This window comes from Thunnus maccoyii, chromosome 21, assembly GCF_910596095.1.
Source record: "Thunnus maccoyii chromosome 21, fThuMac1.1, whole genome shotgun sequence".
Lineage (NCBI taxonomy): Eukaryota > Metazoa > Chordata > Actinopteri > Scombriformes > Scombridae > Thunnus > Thunnus maccoyii.
The window spans coordinates 18,345,021-18,366,650 of record NC_056553.1 but is presented as its reverse complement, the minus strand read 5'-3'; the positions used below and the strand labels follow the sequence as shown (position 1 = coordinate 18,366,650).

The 21,630-nt window shown below is 40.7% G+C and overlaps 1 protein-coding gene across 1 annotated transcript; it reads right to left on the bottom strand.

The window, feature by feature from the left end:
• Positions 1–2,040: 2,040 nt before the first annotated feature.
• On the bottom strand, positions 2,041–21,626 carry slc22a17 (solute carrier family 22 member 17). The gene is made up of 10 exons (XM_042400149.1): positions 21,113–21,626; positions 18,375–18,922; positions 13,778–13,881; positions 11,892–12,046; positions 11,633–11,798; positions 9,436–9,560; positions 6,726–6,831; positions 6,242–6,465; positions 5,415–5,526; positions 2,041–4,397 (listed from the first exon to the last, which is right to left on the bottom strand). The coding sequence occupies exons 2-10, from the start codon at positions 18,846–18,848 to the stop codon at positions 4,121–4,123; spliced, it is 1,743 nt and encodes a 580-aa protein (XP_042256083.1). The 5' UTR covers positions 18,849–18,922; positions 21,113–21,626; the 3' UTR covers positions 2,041–4,120.
• Positions 21,627–21,630: the final 4 nt, after the last annotated feature.

The following is a 21,630-nucleotide window of genomic DNA, read 5'->3' as shown; positions in this document are numbered from 1 at the left end:
TTTAATGGAGGAATGCTCGTCTTGCGTCTTGATATCTCATTCATTCTCATCATCAATCTCAGCTGCTCAGTCATCTTCACCTACTCAATCTTGTCAGGACATTTTGTTCTCTCTCTCTCTTGACCTTTCTCTACTTGTCATTATGCAAATCATCTTGATGAAGGTCTTGTGCCAAAACAGGATGATGAAATAAATATTCTTCTAGTTAGTCAGCTGAGTGACGCTGAGTTGTTGTTTTTTTTTCATTTGTTCCTTTGTTACTTGAGCATGTTGTTTGCTGGCGCTGGGGTTAAAAGTACAGTATGTTCTTATGAGTTACCTTTCACATGGTGCTTCATTTGCCTTCTGTTCAACAGCTACACTCTCTATATTTAATTTGCATTTAAGTTTCTCAGCTAGTAACCTAACCTTTCATTTTATCTCAGTACAACTATATGTACATGTTAAGTTGTGGTACACATGCTCAGTACTAGAAGTGTTGAATATCTCAGTTATGTGGACGTTTCTTCTGTCTTTTATTTTTTAATTCTTGTTTCATCATAGATATCTCTTGGAGAGCTTCACTTCCAGACCAGCTGGTGGATCAGATTCACAGGGAGCGAGAGGGATTTCCAAAACAGATTAGAGAGACTAAACAGCAGTTCACACTTCAGTGTTAGTCCATCCTCACATTCAAAATATCTACTATAAAAACACAGAGGAAATGTTTGTAAGTATTTGGAAAAACAATGTTCTGTATAGTGTTTACTTGTGAAATTAGTAGTTCTTTGAGGAATATATGGCTATAGGTAAGTAGCTATTTTTGGTCATTGAAAAATATTTTTTATTGATTTCACTGCAATGTATGCTGTGATACTACTACTATACATACAGTAAAATAATATATAATATACTATACATATTATTCATATATATGCAATATATTCTTCTTATTGACATAATCAATGCAATAAGTGTGTATTTACCATTATACACACATCTTACATACAGTTTCATACTTCATGTTGCACGTTGACCCTGGAACAGCTTCCTGCAAAGTCTCACAGAAGCAAAGCATCTTACAAGCTTGTTATTTTGCTTTTTTGTGGTTTGTACTCTTGTTACATCTTGTCTTCTATCTGTTTTATCTCCCCAGCTGTGGCTCAGGAGGTAGAGCGGGTCGTGCACTAATTCGATCCCCGGCTCCTCCAGTCTGCATGTCGAAGTGTCCTTGGGCAAGATACTGAACCCCGAATCGCTCCCAAAGGCTTTGCCATCGGCATGTGAGTGTGTGTGTGTGTGTGTAAATGAGAATTAGAAACTCCTGATGAGCAGTTTGGCATCTCGCATGGCAGCCTCTGCCATCAGTGCATGAATGTGTGTGTGAATGGGTGAATGTTGGCATGTAAGTGTGAAGCATTTTGAGTGGTCATAAGACTAGAAAGGCGCTACATGAATGCAGCCCATTTATCATTACCCTTTCTTCTTTCTTCCTCCTGTAAAGTACTTTTCTTCTAAACTGAGCTGGTTTGGTTGAAGCATACATGCAGATTTCTTTCTCACTTTAACTCTTACACACTGTTCAAATCAAATTTGACCCATTTTTACATTAAAGAGCAGTAAAAATTACACTCTTTTAGCTTTTAGCACAGTCATTATTTTCATTAAGTGACCCAGAATATACAAAAATGGAAATATTTCAGCTTTTAAAAAATAAAAAAAAAGTGCACCTGAATCACCATTCAAAAATGTTCCTCACATTCAATAACATTCATTGAAATCATTTCGGCCATTATTTTCTCCTTTTTTAACATTTTTTAAAATGTAACAAATAGGGTAAAACCTAAAGAATACACTCTCTCTGTTCTCTGAAAGCTTCATTAAGAATTAATCACCCATTCATAAATGACTAATGAGATATTTAGGAATGAAAATTAATTTGTGGTTCAGAAGTTTGGTATAGAGACTAATTATGAGAGGATGATGTGACGGCTATGTAAGGGTTAATTTTCATGGTCCATCTCACATGATTCATACTGAAAGAACTGCAAAATGCGGACATATTATTTAACCAGTTTTATTTTACATGAAATCAGGCTATAGAGTTAACTGCATCACACTCATCATTGAACAGATCATCAGTGTTGTCAGACATAATATTACTCGAGCCAAGTTAATCATAGTGATAATAATCATCAGTGTATAAGTGTTAGGACTTGTCGAGTGCAACATACAGAGAAGAAAACAAAAAAAAACTACCAAAAGCTGACAGAGGAAGAAGCGATCAGTAGAGGTGAGTGTTCTTCATAATTACTTTTATAATTATCCTCAATGTCAGAGTCCAAATTAAACAACCCCCGCTTCCTCACGCACACACGAAAACTTGAGGAACAGAATTACCCGGGCACACTAGCATACACTCAGATTTTTTTGATCATTTTTTGATGATTCTCTATCATGATTTAACTTGTGTCATATGTAAAATGTCAAATAAATAAGCTACTGTATGACGAAAACAATTATCCTTGTGGCGTGCTTGAGGAGGAGTCGGGGGTTAATTTGGAGCTCCGGGGCCCTCTTTAGCTGCCGTTCAATCCTCACGGAGCTTAATCATGGGGCCCTTTCTCCAGCATCAATAAACATTCAGCCAAAATAACACAAGATAACCTCCACATATCAAGCCCTGACAAAAATATATGTGCCTGGTTATACAAGTCACCATTTAAACTTACTACTGTAGTTTGTTCGTACCCGTCTATTCTCTTACAGCAGAGACTGGTCATCTAGAGAGGTATTGAGTAACTATAAGCTTCTGAGGAAATACAGAAAAAACAAGCCCTTCAGTGTGTCCAAACATGCAGATAGGAATGTTGTGACATTTAACAGCTACACTGTTCTTCGATCATCAGAAAATGGAAAGTTTATTCCATGCCACGTCATCTCAACCCAATTTATCAATAGTTAGCTTAATGCTGAAAAATCAGAGGCCTCTGGATAACTTATTGAATTTTGCCCGTTCAGGCTATTATGCGTAATAACAACATAAATAAGATATAAATATCTCTGGCTCCAGGCCAGGTTTAACAACTGGAATAACACTTTTTTTTGTTGCGTTTTTGCCTCTGATCCCAATACTGAGTGAACAGATGGTGCCGTCATAGTGTTTAGATGATTTACGTTCAGAAAAGTGTCCCTTCCCTTAAATTTGAAGGCTTTGGTCAAATTCACCACCATCGTCTTTCAAAAGAATAATTCAAAGTGCTCTGTGCCACACTTTTCCACTGCATAGCATACTGTACTGCACAGTTTCCAGCCACAGGGTCTGCTTTAACAAAACTCAGATGCCCCAAAAAGTTAAAGAAACTAAGTCTAGAGTATTTACAAGGCATATAACTCCCACAACACCCTTGAGTGTTACAAGTGCGAGAACTGCAGTCCATCTCTGTTTGGATTTACCACAAGTGTCAGTTAAGTTGTACATCACAGAAAAGTATGCAAACTTTCACACACTTTGCTTCGATTTCGTACATTTCTGAGCACTTATTGTGTTGTCGTACACAGCGAACACGACGAAAAAAAACATCCTACGCGGGTTAAGACAAATGCTAGGATTAAGCTGCGACTACTCTCCGAGCCAGAGAGTAGAGTTGAGATCGCAGTAAGCGGCTAACATCTCTACGACAGACACACTGGGTTTGGAGGACGGCGTGCAGCAGTGTATGCTGGTGTGGGGGGGGGGGGAGCACCCGCCATCCGGTCAGGAAGAGATGAAAGGAAAGATGAGGACTTCCCTAGATGTGAACGTTGTGTATGTTCAGAAACACGTTGACATCTGAATGGCAGGAAATGGAGAAAGATGGAATGAAATGGCAGCTCAACCCAGCCGCCTGCGTTTGGAATGACTAGAGGATGATATGTAAGGAAGCTTGGAGTGTCAGGTTCATCACCGTCCATCATGGTCTGTCCACACTGATAAATGCAGCCATTTTCTCTCTCTCTCTCCCTCTTTCTGCTTCTTCTTCCACTCTCTGTATTGCTCTGCATGAACATGAATAGATGTAAATGTTCTGGCTGCATGACAGGCTGGCAGGTAAAGTGAGTTGACTTGAGAACAGTCCATCCACGCTGTTTCTGTTTCTTTTTAAGTCTCTGGGTTGGGCGTGGCCAGCAGTGGCACGTTGTCCCTCCTCCTCCTGCCCAGCGGGGGGCGTCTGTACTGCTCCCCGTCGGCCAGCGTCTGGGGCAGCGGCTTCCTCTTGCTCTCGGGCAGCAGCAGGATGGAGAGCACGGCCAGCAGGGCCAGAGAGGAGTAGACAACGTGGTGCAGGAAGTAGCCATAGTGGTTCCTCAGGTCCATGAGCGGGGAGCTGAGGCGGCCCACGCAGCCCAGAGCGAGCACGGCGCCCACGCCAGTGCCCCTGCAGACACACACAAACTTAGTTTTCAGTTGACATGTACAACAAAGATAATGTGCTTCTACTTTCAGACTCATTTTTAACATCCATTCATTTCTGTATGGATGCTTTTCAGTGTTTTATTAATTAAAAGTAAAATAGCCTCCACAGAGTTGATCTTATTTTAATGATTTAATAAAATGTGTATAAAAAGTGCAAGAATGTTAAAGCTGCTATTTTTGCCTATTTTTGCCCTGTTGTTCATCTACCAAAGTCTGTATTTCTTTAAAGGAATAGTTCGACATTTTGAAGGCTAGATGAGAAGATTGATACCACTCTCATGTCAGTCTCTTAAATATAAAGCTACAGCCAGGAGGCAGTTAGCTTAGCTTAGCATAAAGGCTGGAAATGTTTGTTTAATCTGTACAAAAACCAATTTGTAAAAACAACATAACAATATATAACATGTTCATTAGTGAGCTGTAGAGTTGCTAGGCTCTTTTTTTTACCTTTGGACAGAGCCAACTATCTCCCCTGTTTCCAGTCTTTATGCTAAGCTAAGCTAATCACTTCCTGGCTGCAGCTTTTAATTTACTCAACAGACATGAAGGTAATGTCAATCTTTTCATCTAACTCTCATGTGGAACTAAACCAAGTATGAATTAACATTTATTTGGGAATTTTCAGGTCATGCACAGTACTGTAAATGACCTGTAATTTGCTAAACTTGAGACATTTCATCCCTTTATTTTCAAAAGAACAAATGTCCAGCTGTTATATTATTTAAAGAGTGATACTAGTTCATCAGGATTTTTTTAGATGTCAGAAAACTTCTCTTCATTACTAATAGATATCAGTGGAAATTTCCTCTCTACTCCCTCACGATTTACTGCATTTTTTATGTTCTGATTCATTCCTGCAGCATTTCAGTGTTGAGCACGCTCTCTCTGACAGAAGAAATATTCAGTATTAACATCTTCTACATCTTAATACAGCTTTCAAAAAACGTGTCGACTGCACAGTGTGTCTGTGTTATCCTACCTGATGATGGTGGGCATGATCTCTGCTGTGAAGAGGATGCAGAGGGAGGCGGTGGCCTGGGAGGAGAAGAGACCCAGCACTGAGAAGACAGTGATGGCCGTCTCACTGAGATCTAGAGAGATGAAAAAGGGAGGGAGACGCTTTAGTGAAGATTTGGCTCAGAATTTTTATCGTTCATTTTCAGATGATAAATCATCTGTTGATTTGTAGATACAAATATCAGCCTACCTACTCTTTTCCCTAAAACTTTCCCACACTTCTTTCACTAACAGTAGACACAAAGAACAAGTGGAGGTCACCGCCAGTGCTACTGCCCCCTCAGCCTTTGATGCATGATTAAAGCACAGCGCCAGACACAGCGTTGACTTTGCTGCCACTGCAGTGTCCTACATAAACTGAGAAGTCGTACTGCTTTTCAGCCACAAGGGGGAGACTGAGACTCAGGCAATGATGGATGTGTGTTTCTACACTACACTGTAGAAAAAACAAAAGGCACCTAGAACGTTATTTTTTCATGAAGAACTGGCCGGTTTGCTTTTAATCTACTTCATTATGTATGAAGCCAAGTAAGTGGTGACTGGACCATCTAGTATGACCCAAGATTTGAGGTCAGCCTCATATTAACTAACTTGTACCTTCATTCCAGTTAAGATTTAAAAAACTAAGGCCTTTAATCCTTATACAAGCCTCACATAATGCATGGTTAACCACAGGGGGGAGATTTCCTGGGAGATGTGTCCACCTTGTTGGCAAAAACTATTAATAGATTTCCTCACTTATTGGAGAAGTTGGAGAAAACAATATCCTGTGAACTAAAGCCCACTTACACTCCATGAGTCCCAGGAGGATTAAAGAGGCCAGGCCCGTCATCGTCATGGAGAGGAGCAGAATGCCACGGCGGCCGCACCTGTCTACGGTCGCCCAGAGCAACAGCCAGGCGCCGCCCCCTGCACAAACAGACAGCAGGTAGGTCCAATAGAAGCTGGGGGCAGTGCCTCTGACGTCACCTCGGAAAGAGCTATAACAGTGACTAATGCCGTGAGAGATGAATCTGAGGGAAGAAGGACACAAATACAGACACACACAGTCAGCATTCATGTATTTCCACACAGGTTTTAAATAGAAAAGTGTCTCAGAGTGGAAGAAAACATAAGAATCAGTGAGCAAAGGTGAATGTCAAAACACTTTCCGAATGAAATATGAGACTGCAGCAGCTGCCACGGCCTGTAACTAAAGCACTACATAAATGGAAAGGACTGGCTCCAAACTGCAGCGTTGCTAAATGAATGTCAGGAGTATAGGATGACTTACGAGGTGAAGCCGAGCACACACATGTTCTTCCAGATGTTCCTGCTGTGGAAGAGCTCGGGGAAGGACAGGTGGGGGCGAGAGGAGGGGGCCGGTTCTGAGTCCAGCTCTGCGGACACCAGACAGGACAAACAGGGTTTCTCTTTAAATCGACAGTTCAGCAAGACAGAGAATGATGATCTGACCTGGTTTCTCATTTGATCAATAGCTCACTGTCATTTTATTTTCTAATATGAAAAGAGCCTTGTGCAGGAGCACACAAGTTCAATTAATGTTGTTACATTTCCTGCTGCTCATATAAGGGTCAAAGTTATTTAATAGCCCACCAAGAATACTGTAGCTATACCAGGCTTATTAGCAATATTATTTATAAATGATTTAGCATTTATAAGCAGTATATAAACAATCAATAAATGATTTATAACACGTGATATTTTTAAAACAAATTAATCCACTGACACTGAAGGTAAAAGTTAAAAGCTCTGTGGGAAATCTAGTAAGTGAACCTTGAGTTTTTTTGTCAAGCTACTGTTTCCAAGTTCAACAATGAACCTTCAAGCCACACGTCTTCATGAGTTTTGAGCACATTTCTGAACAGTTTTAAACCCCCCTGTTAATGTTTCGTACATGTGAGTGATAGTTAATAAAAGTGTCATAACAGTGTTAAGTTTTGTTTGTGTGTAATCATGTCATTATATGTGATTACAGCTATCTGTGGTGTCCTTTATGTTCAGATCTGAATTTTATACCTTAATTTTAACATTTGATTTTGACCAGGCATATTTGAGCAACCAGAGTTTTTGACTTGACTTGAATTAATCTGAATTGAGCTTATTGAAATAAAGCAACTTGAACAGAACTTTTGAATATTAGGCACATAAATTTTCTATTTGAATGTAAAAACCCTAAATTAAATATATATTGGAAATAAAGTTTTTGAAATAGCACACCCTGAAAGTGACTATTGACAATTTCACAAAGTGAAATTCAGACCACATAAATTCAGAAAGATGTTTTTCAAAGTCAAATATTTCAGTGCAATGAATTCTGCAGTATTTAAATTTAAATAATAAGTATTCAGTAGTCATTAAATTTCAACATTAAGGTGCAATATGTAAGAACTGTTGAATTCATATTTCACACCCCAAACCAACTGGGGGCAGCATATCACCAGAAAGTTGAGGTGTCCGCCAAATCAATAGTGCATTATCAGTGCTCTGCTCTTAGCTAGCAAACTAGGTAACTAGGACTTTGACTAAGTATGATAGCAATATCAATTCAGTGCTAACGTTGAGCTAACATTTGCTTGAATTAATATAACCCATGGATGTATAAAGAGAACTGGATACAGCGTCTGAGGCGGGGCCCCGTTCATTCCTATGAAAGTTGCTCAGTGGCGTATGAAGCCAGACAAATTCCACTTCCTGGTATAAAATTACCCAGATCTTCCGCATAGCTTCCACATCTGAGCGGCCCATAGAGCAAGCACACTAGCGTTTCATTTAAGCCCGCCTCCCAACCACATAAGCACCAGAGATTTCCGCCAGCCGAGCCAGCTAACTTCCAGTTTAGCTCTCTGCTATCTTGAATGGGGATAAAACAATTCAATGGTGTGGCTTTTCTAGACTTTCCAAATGTTATCGGACTGAATGAATCAAATTCTGACGGGGTTGTGATGCTTAAAAAAATGTTTCCACCATTTTACAGCCACTCCTTTTCCCATGATTGTGCACCGGAAAAATACTCTCTGGGCCAGTGTGGATCACGTGTCGGACCTGGAAGCTGTAATTGCACGGTTTGGCTACTATGTCAAATTGGCTTCAAAGCCCAGCGCTGTTTCTGGGGGCTTGGACTAATCTAAAAGAGGAAGTGCTACTTCTTCTTCCTCTCATGTTGGACTGAGGGCAAACTGGATGCTACATTGACTCATTATTGCCCCTTGAGGTACAAAGTGGTATTACAAGACAGTACGGACCAGGGCTAGCTGGTTAGCATGCTAAATTCAATAGATATCTCTGCAACACAATACATAGACATACTTGATCACCAAAACTGTTAGTTCTTCACATTCTGTTGATAATTTTACTTCGTTTTTGAGTGTTTTAAACTGAAATTCATACATAATTCTTACACATTGCACCTTTAAGTATTCAGTAGTCATTAAATTTAAAAATTTGGTTGCTGATATAATTCATATTATTATGGCAATGATTTGCTTCCATAGAAATACTGATAAATAATAGAGGCAAGGATATAAAACCAGAGGTTTCTACAACATCGACATTTGTAAGGTTGCTTTAAATTTTCATGTTCAGTGGAGAGAATTAAAATGAATCTAAACTCAGTTTTACTAAATATGCACCAGGAGTTTAACTTGTCTTCACAGAAGGTGCACAATCAATATAGTGAGGTTTGTTTGATTTCCAAAGATGCTGCACATTTTGTAGCAGCAGGTCATTAAGCTCCATTATAATTTAATTGATGGAGGCCCTATGTGCCTTTAATAAATCATTAATTATAACTGAGTGTTATTATCTGCTCTTGGTGGTGCATGATAGTAACTCATGTTTTCAAATGCCCTGTAATAAGTAACACATAAATAATGCAGCTTTCATAAACTGAATGTCCATTCAGTGATGCAAAAAAACGTGAGCTGCTCTCATTTTGAGGGAGGGAATGAGAATCTGATCTGTTACTGTGAAGCTACACACACCTGTGAAGCTCTCATCATCCCTCACATCTCTGTTGGAGTTTCTTCTCTCTGTGAAGGAGTTCATGTCCCCAGATCGCTCTGACAGAAGGAGCCAGCGTGGAGACTCTGGAAATACCCCAGGAATGCTGCAGGAGAGCAAAGACACAACATAAGTACAGCTCACTCTTTGATCTTTGCTGACCTTTACCCGGCATCAGAACTATTTAGAAGTATTATATTTTTTGCCTGTGACCCAGATTTGCTCCTTTTGCTTGGAAAATAACCAACGTGGGCCACAAAGTATCAGAACTCTTTATTTCTTAATCCATCTTTTCTTTGAATCTTATTAAAACCTGCAATTCATTGCCAGTAATCTTACTTTAATCTCTGTTAATTTGGTTTTGAAACTTTAATGAAGGCTTATCTTGTAATAAAGGTCTTAGAGGGACTGAGGACCCTAAACAAAGTACAGTTGTATGCAAAGATTGGGTACGCTTTGACAAATAACATATTTTGGTGACTTTTTAATTGAAAATATTTAAACACAGTCTTTCTTGGACATGGAACATAAAACATAATAGTTTCAGCAAACATTAATACATAGTTAGTTTTTACGTCATAAATTAATCAAAATTTAAAAAATAAAATTAAATAAAAACATCATTGTGGCATGTGCAAACGTTTGGCCATCTGAAGTCTCAGATTCTTTTTACAAGATCTCAGACTTTAATCAGCTCGTTAGGCCTGAGACATGTCAACAGTTGTCATTAGGAAATGTCAGCTGATGCCAATTTCAAAGCTTTACAAATACTCTGACTCTTCAAACCTTGTACGAAAACACTCAGGAATCATGGGTCCCTCTAAGCAGCTGTGTAAAACTCTGACAATGAAAGTTATTGATGCCCACAACACAGCCTGCAATTTCCACAGTAAGAAATGCAATTACAAGATGGCAGTTACGGAAACTGTGGAGGTCAAGATGAGATCTGACTGGCAGACCAAGAACACTCTCAGAGAGAACTGCTTGTATGCTGGTCAGAAAGGCAAATCAAAATCCTTATTTGACTGCAAAAAACCTGCAGGAAGATTTAGTAGACGCAGGAGTGGTGGTGCACTGTTCCACTGTGGAGCAATGCTTGCACAAACAAGACCTTCATGGAAGAGTCAGTAGAAGAAAACCTTACCTGTGTCCTCATCATAAAATCCAATGTCAGAAGTATGCAAGGGAACATCTACAGAAGTCTGATGCATTTTGGACACAAGTGCTGTGGACCGATGAAGTTAAAATAGAATCTTTGGCCACAATCAGCAATGGTATTTTAGGAGAAAACAAGGAGCAGCATTTCATGGAAAGAACACCTTGCCAACTATTAAGCATGGAGATGGATCCATCATGCTTCGGGGTCGTGTTGCAGTCAGTGCAGTCATCACACGGGTGGAGGGAAGAAAGGATTTTACAAACATGACACTGTGTGTAAAAAAGCTGAAGCTGAAAAGAGGAAGGCTTCTACAACAGGATAATGATCCTAAACATACCTCGAAATCCACCACGGACTACCTCAAGAGACGCAAGCTGAAGGTTTTGGGACGACCCTCACTGTCCCCTGACTTAAACATAACTGAAAATCTGTGCTTAGATTTTAAAAGAGATTCTCTAAGAGAGAGATTGCAGAACTAGAAGCCTTTTGTAAGGTTTGCAAAGTATTGACTATGTAGGGTTCCCACACTTTTGCACATACCACAATGTTTTTATTTATTTATTTGTTTAATTTATGATATAAAAAGTATCTATGCATTAATGTTTGCTGAAAATACTGTGTTTTATGTTCCATATTTTAGAGTGTTTACACCTTTTCAATTAAAAAATCACCAATACGTTATTTGTCAAGTGGTGCCCAAACATTTGCATACAACTGTAGCTCTAATGCATTCTGACATGAGCTAAAAGGCTCAGTGTGACGAGGGGACTGGAATCAATACAATCCAGCAAAGCTTTCAGCATGTCAGTTGGCATCAAGACACTTTATCAAATGACAATCAGGTTCTATCACCTCTCGTCTTTACTCTGCAGTTTCTCAGCAAATAACCAACAAATGTGCTCGACAACAAATATCTAAATGCAAAAAGAAAATTCTAATTATTTAATGAATCTTAGAATCCAGAAACACTAAAACATCACACAGAATGCGCATGGAAGCAAATACACACAGACTCGTACCCGTAGCTGAGGAAGAGGGTTAGCGGTGCGGAGCCGGCTCCCAGCAGGCCCCTCCAGGACTGGCAGCCGAGAGCCACGGCCAGCAGCAGCAGTTCCCCGGCTACAGTCATCAGTCCGGCCAGCATGGTGACCACCAGCCTCAGAGACGGCTCACACAGCTCCAGGCCTGACAAGATAAACACAACATCCATCCTATCAACATATAACTTTTCCCTCTGTCAGGTCACACGGTGCATATTTTAAATGTTCAAATACTCACGGGTGATGTACAGAGTGAGGTAGACTCCCGCACTGGCAGCCGCCAGACAGAAACGCATGACGATGAAGATGGAGGGGTACGGAGAGACACACACCAGCACCCCAAACACCACTGACAGGGTCAGAGAGGTCAGCAGAGTCTTGGACCGACCCAGCCTGCAGGGAAACAGAGATGTATACTGAAAACAGGACCTGGCCAACAACTCACTGAACCTTTACTATAAATATGACAAAAGAAGAAAAGTGCACTGAATCATGTATGCTTTCTAGTAGATACAAGTTTTTAAAACAACTACTGTGATTTACTGACAGATATGATTTGGATGTTGTTGATCTTTCACCCGATTTATTATCAAAACCAAAAAATATTTAGATTTGATTCATTTTTATCATAAAAAACAACACGATGTACATCAGCATGAAATGTAATGAAAGTGCTGATAGAACAAAAGCAAAGACACTACTTCACATGTTTGAATATTAACAGGAAGAGGATGAGAGCACAAAATAGGATCTACTGATTAGAGCCACAATGTGAATTCTACACTGTTACAACATAATTTCATGAAGTTTTACTGTTGCCACCACATTCACAGTCTCATATTATTAATTAAACGTCTTTTTCTGCTGCTGAAAAGCTAATTCTGAACAAATCAGAAATAAAATCAAATAAAAAGTTTACTCAAAACAAAATTAAGACAATTTACGGCCTGATTTCATTTCCATATCAAGATTAACCTGCAGATGCCCCGTTCAACAGAACTGACATCATCTGAATGTATCGAAACTTTGAAAAAGAAATGTTTCAGTCTTAATTCCACAAAGACAGAAACATAAAATTTATCTCCAAAGCCGCTCTGAAGCGTAACTGATCTAAATGTGATGATTAGCTAATTCTCAGCTGCTTTCATCCGTTTTGCCTCCAACCTGCAGATTAGCGCTCTTCCCTTTTTTTCTTTGCATGTTCCCAGGAGGCGGCATTAATTCACTCGTCTTAACAAACAGATGCTATGCTCAATTGGTCAGCAAATTAATGAAGGCTGTTAGCTGATTAAGTTGGCATCATCTCCCTCACAATTCCCCCCAAAAACTACCGCTTCCCCTGTGCGATTTTCAATCTGACAACACGGCAGACACAGGCGGGATCCATTATGTCAATTATCTGTGGTGCTCGGGGTGTGCCTGATGCAGACTGTGCAGAGCTTGAGGCCCTGAACTCCAAGATCCTGTGTAATAAAGCTTGCAAATGTAGAAAGATTTACATTAACTATCCCTCGCTGGTTGTGTGTGGAGGAGACTTGAGGTTTTGTGATATATTCTTATGTTTGTCTGTTGCAAACAGCAGTATTTCTCATACAAAATGATTTCTTACTGAGAGCCTTCCGACACTTGATACTAAATCTCTCTTCCTTTCAGCATGTGGCCATATGCTGTTTACTGATAGAGGAACCACTGGCAGGCACAGTAAATCTATGGCTAATTTCATTTGAACATTAACAGCTAGGATACTTTTTGTACTTTATGTGTGTGTGTGTGTGTGTGTGTGTGTGTGTGTGAGTTGTGAGGTAATGAAACTGCAAAGTCAGAACAACAGACTGAAAAATGAGGAACAACGTTATTTTATGTGAAACACAGTTATGTTCAGACAGACGGACTTTTACCAAAACATGCTTACAAATCTCTGTGTGTGTGTGTGTGTGTGTGTGTGTGTGTGTGTGTGTGTGTGTGTGTGTGTGTGCGTGTGCGCCCTGCGTAACAAACAGAAAGACCACATACAAATTTTCCACATTGACACAGTAACCTATTAACAGAACCTCTTCTTCTCCTCCTTCTGTAGGTTTAGTGTGTGTGTGTGTGTGTGTGTGTGTGAATACGAGAGAATATTACCTGTCAGCGGTGTAGCCCAGGCCAAGACAACCGGTCAGCACGCCCAGGATGAAACACACCTCCTCCACCGGGACCAGCCAGTACTGACCACACACCAGATCCCACTGGACAGCACAGACACAAGATGGAGAGAGAGGAGGAGAGTTACTGTCTGTTTAATACGTGTACATGTTAGACAACAGACAGGATGGGTGAAGGGAGGGAGAGGTTGAAACAAAGCAGAGACCTAACTGACAAAATCCAGATGTGCACCTGCTGGCTTAATATTTTAATACTACTTAAACCAACCCAAACTTTTACAATCATTTCTGACCCCAGAGCTGAAAATGATATGACAGTAGTTTGGATAAAAAGGGCTCAACACACTGCAGTTCAAATCTGACTTATTTAACTAACGTGCAACTAAAGTTCTGCTTTTATGTGATTTTATTTAGTTTTTATTCCCCAATGTATTCTTCCTACTTTTTGTTTTACTTGTTTTAAGTTATTATATCATTTATAACACTAGTAGAACACTTTGTAGACTCTGTTTACCCTAAAATGATGACTGAATTATAGTCTATATGGTAAACTGGTTAATTGTCACAGAACCCATTAATGAAACTGGCCTACAGAGAGAACAGTAGAGAACTCCACAACTAATTTACACCTGGATGTGAAGGCCTACGTCTGTGCCAGACAAGAGGAAACTCTTTGCTCTTTTACTTTAGGTGCAGAGCTGCGACAAAGTATCAATTCATCTGTTAATCTATTATTTCCTCAGTTGATTGATCGGTCTATAAAATGTCAGGAAATGGTGAAAAACATTGATCACTGTTTTCCAAAACCCAAGATGCAACCTAAAGTGTCTTGTTTTGTCCCAACAAATAGTCCACAACCCGAAGATACCCAATTTACTATCATAGAGGACTAAAGATACCAATATTCACATTTAAGAAGCTGGAATAAGAGAATTTGGGCCTTTTATCTTGTGATAGTCGCTGATCATCTCAGATTTAAGGTCAGCACAGAGAAATTTTCCTCCTTCAGCAGATCAATGTGAAAACAGCTTGAGTGTCAAACTCTGCACATGCATCATTCTTCACAGTGAAACTCAAACATCCAAGTGAAGTCATAATAAGCAAAACACATTTTTGAGTAGAGGAGGACTTAAACTATTTCTTAAGTCCTGTTTCGACCAAATACTAATGTTTGCAACCTCTAAATGCAGACAGAACTCATGCAGGTCCAGTAGAAAAGGGTTCATGATGCTGAAATGTGATAAAAGTGAGCATGGATCCCACCTGCAGTGCAAATATAATATAACCTAAATAATATAATATAGTATAAATACAATATATACAAGTTTACACATGAGGTATTAAAATGTTATTCCAGCAAATTCCTTCTTTTCTCAAAAGTATCTCAATAAAATCTGTTTATGGTTCTTCCTGGGTTTAACTGGCTCTCCATGTGGATCATTTCTGTTTGATCAATAATTATGAGTACAGTCTCAGGTGTAAACATAGCTGGATCATAGGCTGAGAGAATGATGCAGTCTAAATCCTTCAGGACCCATTAAACAGGAAGCTGTAACCACATAATATCACTGTATGTGTGGTCGTGGCAGTCAGAGGACAGTTGGTGCATTACAGTGAGTATTAGTAGTACACAGTAGTATCAGTATTAGTAGTGAACAGTAATAACGGTAGTATTATACAAAAAGGACAATCTGGTCCCATGCATTTACTTTGTGCAAAAACAGTACAGCCACATGGCAAGTCAGCACTTCTGTTGATAAAAACAGATATCTGCTCTCAGATCTGAATTTTAATCACATTAAGCCGACCCACTGATTTGCATTAACAGCTGAGCTCTGCTAACGTCGCTGTCGGCTCACCGCTGAAAGTGGAATGATTTTAATGATCTAGAGAGGGAGAGGGAGAGCAGAGGGCCGCTGATAAAAAAAAAGGCCTCGCATAATTGCAGCTCGTGCGCAGAAACATAAAAGCTTGTCACATAATATCAGTCATCCTGTTGCTGAGACACAGAGCCACAACCCTGCGCACTCGCCGGGTAAAGGCCAGCATAGCAGCTAGTAGCGCTCATACGGGTGGAATGCTTTGGACAACAGGAGGGAGGAAAATGCACACAAACGAGTTTGTAAACTCCCCAGACTGGTTTTGTGAATGAGGATCAGGCACCAGCAGATTTGAGCTTTCTGGAGGGAATGAGACCTGCATCCATTTGCTACATTTCTGGCTCCATTTGAATAGAAAGGGGCGTCTTGCTGCCACTGTGTGATGAACTCAACTTCACTAATTCATAGCAGACACTCAGACGAGATGAGCTTCAGATGAAAGCTGTGTTGAAGATGTTTTATGATGACGATGTTTCTGCTGGTGAAAAGCAGAAGCGTGACCCTCAGATGGACACGCTAGTTATTGATCAGCAGCAGAGGCGGAGCTGACCACAGTCCTCCCTGCTTCCTGCTCACCAGACTGCCAGCTCAGCAAAGCAGCACTGGAGGAAGAGATCATCATGACAGCAAAAAAAATACTGAGCTGAACCTGATTTAAGAGCCAAATTATGTCAATCTCTGTCTCCTTGTCACTCTCACTATGTGAACTAAGGGACGAAGGAATCTGTACTTACTTACTGTACGTCTATACAAATGTATTTGGGAACAGGCTCCTGTTAAATGCTTCCCTTGGCAGTGTTTCTGTATCTTCAGCTCACTGCACTGGTGTGGGTGGATAACCAGTGAACTGTCCTAATGCCATGGACTGAAGGGCTGGGTGTGGCTCCCACATCACTAGGCACAGAAATGAAAACAGACACGCAGACCACAGAGAAACCAGCCAGAGTGGAAAGCTGTGTGCAGCTGGCAAGACTCTGTGAAAAGACATTTAGTCTTAACAAGAGCAAAGGTCTCACAGTGAAATCCAACGACTATGTTTTTTCCCACGATCTTCAGCGCTGACCGTGCTAATCCAAATGCACATGCACAGTTTTTCTATTCTGTACATAATCTGAGAACATATAAGAGTCAGAGGCAGCTTTTTCCTTCAGCTTAAAATCTGAGAATCAGATCTATATCTCTAATTTCCTCTCCACTGATTGATAATCTGGTATACTGGATTTAGGTGTCTAATTCTGAGTATAAGAGAAAAAAAAACGACTTACAATTGTAGATACAATTGTTGACTTTTCAAACCTGTCAATATCCCGGATGTTTCAGGTTTTCCAAGAGACACAATGCTATTTAAAGGAATGATACTATCATGTAACACTACACTGAACGCATCACTGCTTGTATTCACAATATATATCTTCTGCTGCTTTTTTATCGAGTGATCAGAAGTCAGCTACAGTTAAAAGGTTAGAGATAAGGTCCTGGAGGTTTAAATCCTCACAACAGTTAGACAAATAACTGATGTTCCCTAAACCTTCTTTTGATTATTGTGTTGCCCTCAAGCAAGGTGCTATACGTGTGTTTTTTCATGTTTTATCTCACAGTTGTGTAGCTCTTTTAAGATTCATTCTGTACCCTGGTTTCTATTAAATTTGGTACATACTCTTTCTCTTATTAGTAATCTGGTTGTAATGAGGGACTGTTCCTCTGTAGTGACGTTTCTGACCTCTGACATTTCACACATGTCTCAAATATCTCTGAAATCTCTCAGTGACGCAGGTTAAACCTGCATTTCTGAGCGGGTCAACAATCCTCCTCCCAAACATGGTTGAACGCAGGTCTAACAGCGCAGGGCAAAGATGTATTTGTCTTAAGTTCAGGAATTTCATTTAACGACTCCCTGACAAGTGAAACAAACAGAGAAAAGTGAAGAGACACAAAATGAGTGGGTGAGCATGTGACACTAGACTAAACTAAAACATACATATATATAATTTATTTTTTTGCAAATGAACAATGTGTAATTCTATGTAACTTTGTGGTTTAGAAGTCGTGCGTACGGATCCACAGCATCAGATTGTGGATTCATAGGAATAACTCACATGTATGCAGGTGCCACACACATTCATGAACCCACATAAAACAGGAGGTTTGAGTATAAAATGGTATCAGAGGCTCTGATGTTGAAGATTTCCTGAAAGTCAACTTCACAAAAATGAAGTCAACTAAACGCTACGATTAAGGATTTATTACAAGTGCAAGTGGAATTTATTTGCATTGCAAAATGGATAAAAACCAGTGGCTACCTAGAAAGTTATCAGTTTTAATCTGTGTTTACTTTGGAAATGTATCAAAAGTCATCTAACATAAAAGCCTTTTAAAGTTAATGGGAATCAAAAATACTGTTTTGGTCCCTTAAGGCTCCAGTAGCCACCAGGGAAAAGACTTTTTGTCCAATGCATGGTTACAAATATGTGCAGCTGTATTAAAGTTTGGCGGGGCATTGCAAAAAGGGAGACTGCGTACTCAGCAAGAGCCTCGTGTGGATAAATACCGGATAAAAAAAGAAACACCATTTCAGCATTAAAAGGCCCTAAATCCACACATAAACAACATCGGTAGCCTTCCCACAGAAAGCTAAAACAATGAACCAGGCGAGGATCATAATTAAAGAGCTCAAGAGGCTCCCAGGCTGGAATTTACCTCAGTAACAATGTTGTTCCTCAGCCCTTCTGTGACATTGTAGTCCCAGCCGGCCTCGCAGTCCACCACAGCCGACTGGCTGCCGTTGACGTACTGCTTACACTGGGACAGGCCCCCGCTGTCCCCGGGCCGTTCCCCCTTCTCCCAGGGCAGGGAGGCGTTCAGCACCTCGGGCGACGGCAAGGGCCCCGGCAGGTGGCAGTGGTGGGGCGAGGAGAGGGTGATGAGGGGGTCGGAAGAGAGCAGGAAGGCCAGGAAGAGGTTGGGCAGGATGGAGAGAGCAATCAGGACCCTTTGCTTCTTCCTGCCCAGAGCCAGCACCATCACCTCACCCGTGGGCGGCAGCGAGGGCGGGGCGGGGAGGGAGGAAGAGGACGGCGCCGGAGAGGAGGGCACGGGGGAGGAAGGGAGGGATGGAGGTGGGGCAGGGCACGGGGAAGGGGAGACCAGAGGGGGCGAGTCTGGTGATGTCATGCTGGAAGGGGTTAAAGGGGGAGGTTGTGGTGATGGTTGGTCCCCACGTAGAGGGGGAGAGATGTGGGAAATCTCTGTGGAAAAAAAAGAATTATACAGCATTTATTTTATAGTTCAAACACTCAATACAAGAATGATATATGGTGGCTAAATAAAAAACTGCTAAAATGATTCCTGCATCATCAAAATGTATTATTATAATAGTTATTATTAGTATAAGGAACGACAAGAGATGAGGTTTCAAAAGAAGTATTTACAGACTCTTAACAAGTTTATTTATAAGTTGTGATGGCATTATTTTCCCTATTTAAATGTACATGATATAGATTAAAACAAATATTTGTGAATAGAGGAGCTCCGGTGATTCAGCATTGCACTTTCATAACGTTAGGGAACTCAAAAGAGGCAGATTATAAAAAGAACAGTGAAAATTGAAGCAAAAGTGAAAAAGATATCCTGACTTTTAGTCCCTTTATGGGTCAGGTCCTACATTTCCCAGAATGCAACTCAATAGCATCTTTCATTAGACTCTGTCTGTCTCCTAAATGCCCACTTCTTTCCAACTCCACCCTTCCAGTCTGTAACGCAGGCTTTCTGTTATAATTTCACATAGACTTAAACCAAATTAACCCTGATGACATCACTATGACATCATCACAGTTATTTTTTACAACGTCGGAACGCTCCGTCCAGCACGACAGAAGATAACTGAATCACAGGCAGAGTAGCGCTCCTCCTGACGAGTAAACTGACGTTCATGTGTGAAGTTGGTGGAGCGCCCCTTTAAAGTTTAAACACTCATTAATAACATATTAACTGTCTTAAGCCAAATCTAATGAAACATCTGTGGCTCGTTAGAAATCATACATCCAGGGAGCTGATGTTGCACATTGTTGGCCAGATGACTCAGCCATGTGGTGCTGCTGGACCACAGTCTGTGCGTAATTTTCACAGTGACACTAACGTGAAAGTTCACAGTAGCACGTGTGCAACATAATTCCAGAGGAAGAAGGCACACATTAGGTCATCTGACAGTGAGGCTACACTACTTTAAATACTGAGCAAAAATGTGTCAAATCATACCTACTGAACAAAAGACTACTGAGCAGGTATCAAACAGAAGCACATCGTTTACATAATCTCATTCTGTGCATCCATACCACAACTGAAACTGAAAACTTCTGTTAGAGGAGATGAACTCTGAAAGTAATAGACGCTCAAGTGCGGACACACTGGAGACATGTGTGTGATCAACACTAATAGATAAGCCAATCAACTCCAATGTGAAGATTTGCTGCTTTGCTTTATGTGAAAGTAAACTGAGTATCTGTGATTGAACAAAACAGGCTTTATGAAATTGTAATGGGCTTTTTTCACTATTTTCTGGTATTTTATGGACAAAACAGTTAATTGATCATGAAAATAATCATTAGTTGTAGCTCCAATTCATACCAATTGATTTTTTATATAGTTGGTATTTTAAAAATGCTAATTTTTGTTTATAGCCTAATAATGAGCTTTCTAGGCCTTATAATGATCCCCAAGACCCCCAAGTTGTTACATATCAGGTCCAACATTCACTACAAAAGACACTCTAATTAAATGAAGATTTCTGTTGTTAGATATGACTCAACGTTTAACCATATTGTAGCCTTTAAAGGTGCATTGGGAGAAAGAAAAAAATCTTATAAAAGTACACAAATTAACTCAATAAACAACAGATGAGTACATAAAAAGCTCAAATGAAAAAAGTGAAATGATTAGTGTCTTCAGGGAAGAAGGGATGTTTGAGGAGCCCTGCACCTCTCTGTATTACAGGCTGCTCTATGTGTGTGTGTGTTTGTGTATGTGTGTGTGTGTGTGTGTGTGCGTGTGTGTGCGTGTCTGTGTGTGTGTGTATGTGTTCCCAGTTGAGAGCTGGAATGTGAACAGCCTGTGCTTTTTCCTCAGCAGCCTCCTCTGTCGGTGCACATGCTGCTGCTCCTCCAGCAGCCAGTGTTGCTGTGTTTTCCTTTGCACAGGGCCAGGAAGTCTCCCAAAAAAAGGAATCCCACAGGGTTACATAAGAGCTTTTTACACGATGGGGGGGAAAGGACGTGGAGGGAATGTAACACACAGCGGGCAGACTGGCCTCTGTGGAAGTCCTCACACATTAAAAATAGGAAGGCAGCAGTGTGAGCAGAATAAAATACAATGTAGGGGGTGAGGAGACAAAGCTGCTATTATAATGTCTGCCTGGCTTTGAAACCAGATGTGTTACTTACCCCTTTAAAACACTGTTATATGTGTGCTGAGACTACTGCCCGTTGTCTCCTCCAAACATCCAAAACATTGCGCGGTGAGAGCAGACAGTAAGAGAGTACTTTCACCGCATTCACCGTATCTGCTCTGCGCCTCGATGCCAGTCTGCTTTGTCTGTTAGTCCAACATGAAGAGACATTTCTGTCCCGGAGAAGTGCTGCTGTCTGTCATAAACACCCCCAGCTGCTGCCTTTGACACACGCAAGGACACCGGACTACAGCGAACCCCTCCGCCACTTTGAGACGCGATGATGCCGGCCGGGGCTACACTCCTCTTCTTACCGTCGCTCCTCTGTAACGTTATTGTTTAGTCCAAGTTTCTGCCTGCCGACATTACACAAAATAATTAAATAACACATAATAGTCTCCGACATCATCTTAAAGGGAAACGCGTCGTCAGTCAGCCGGGCGCGGACAAAGAGCGGGTGGAAAGCTGCATTGGGAGAAACCTGTTTAAAGGGGCGAGCAGCTCCGCCGGCGG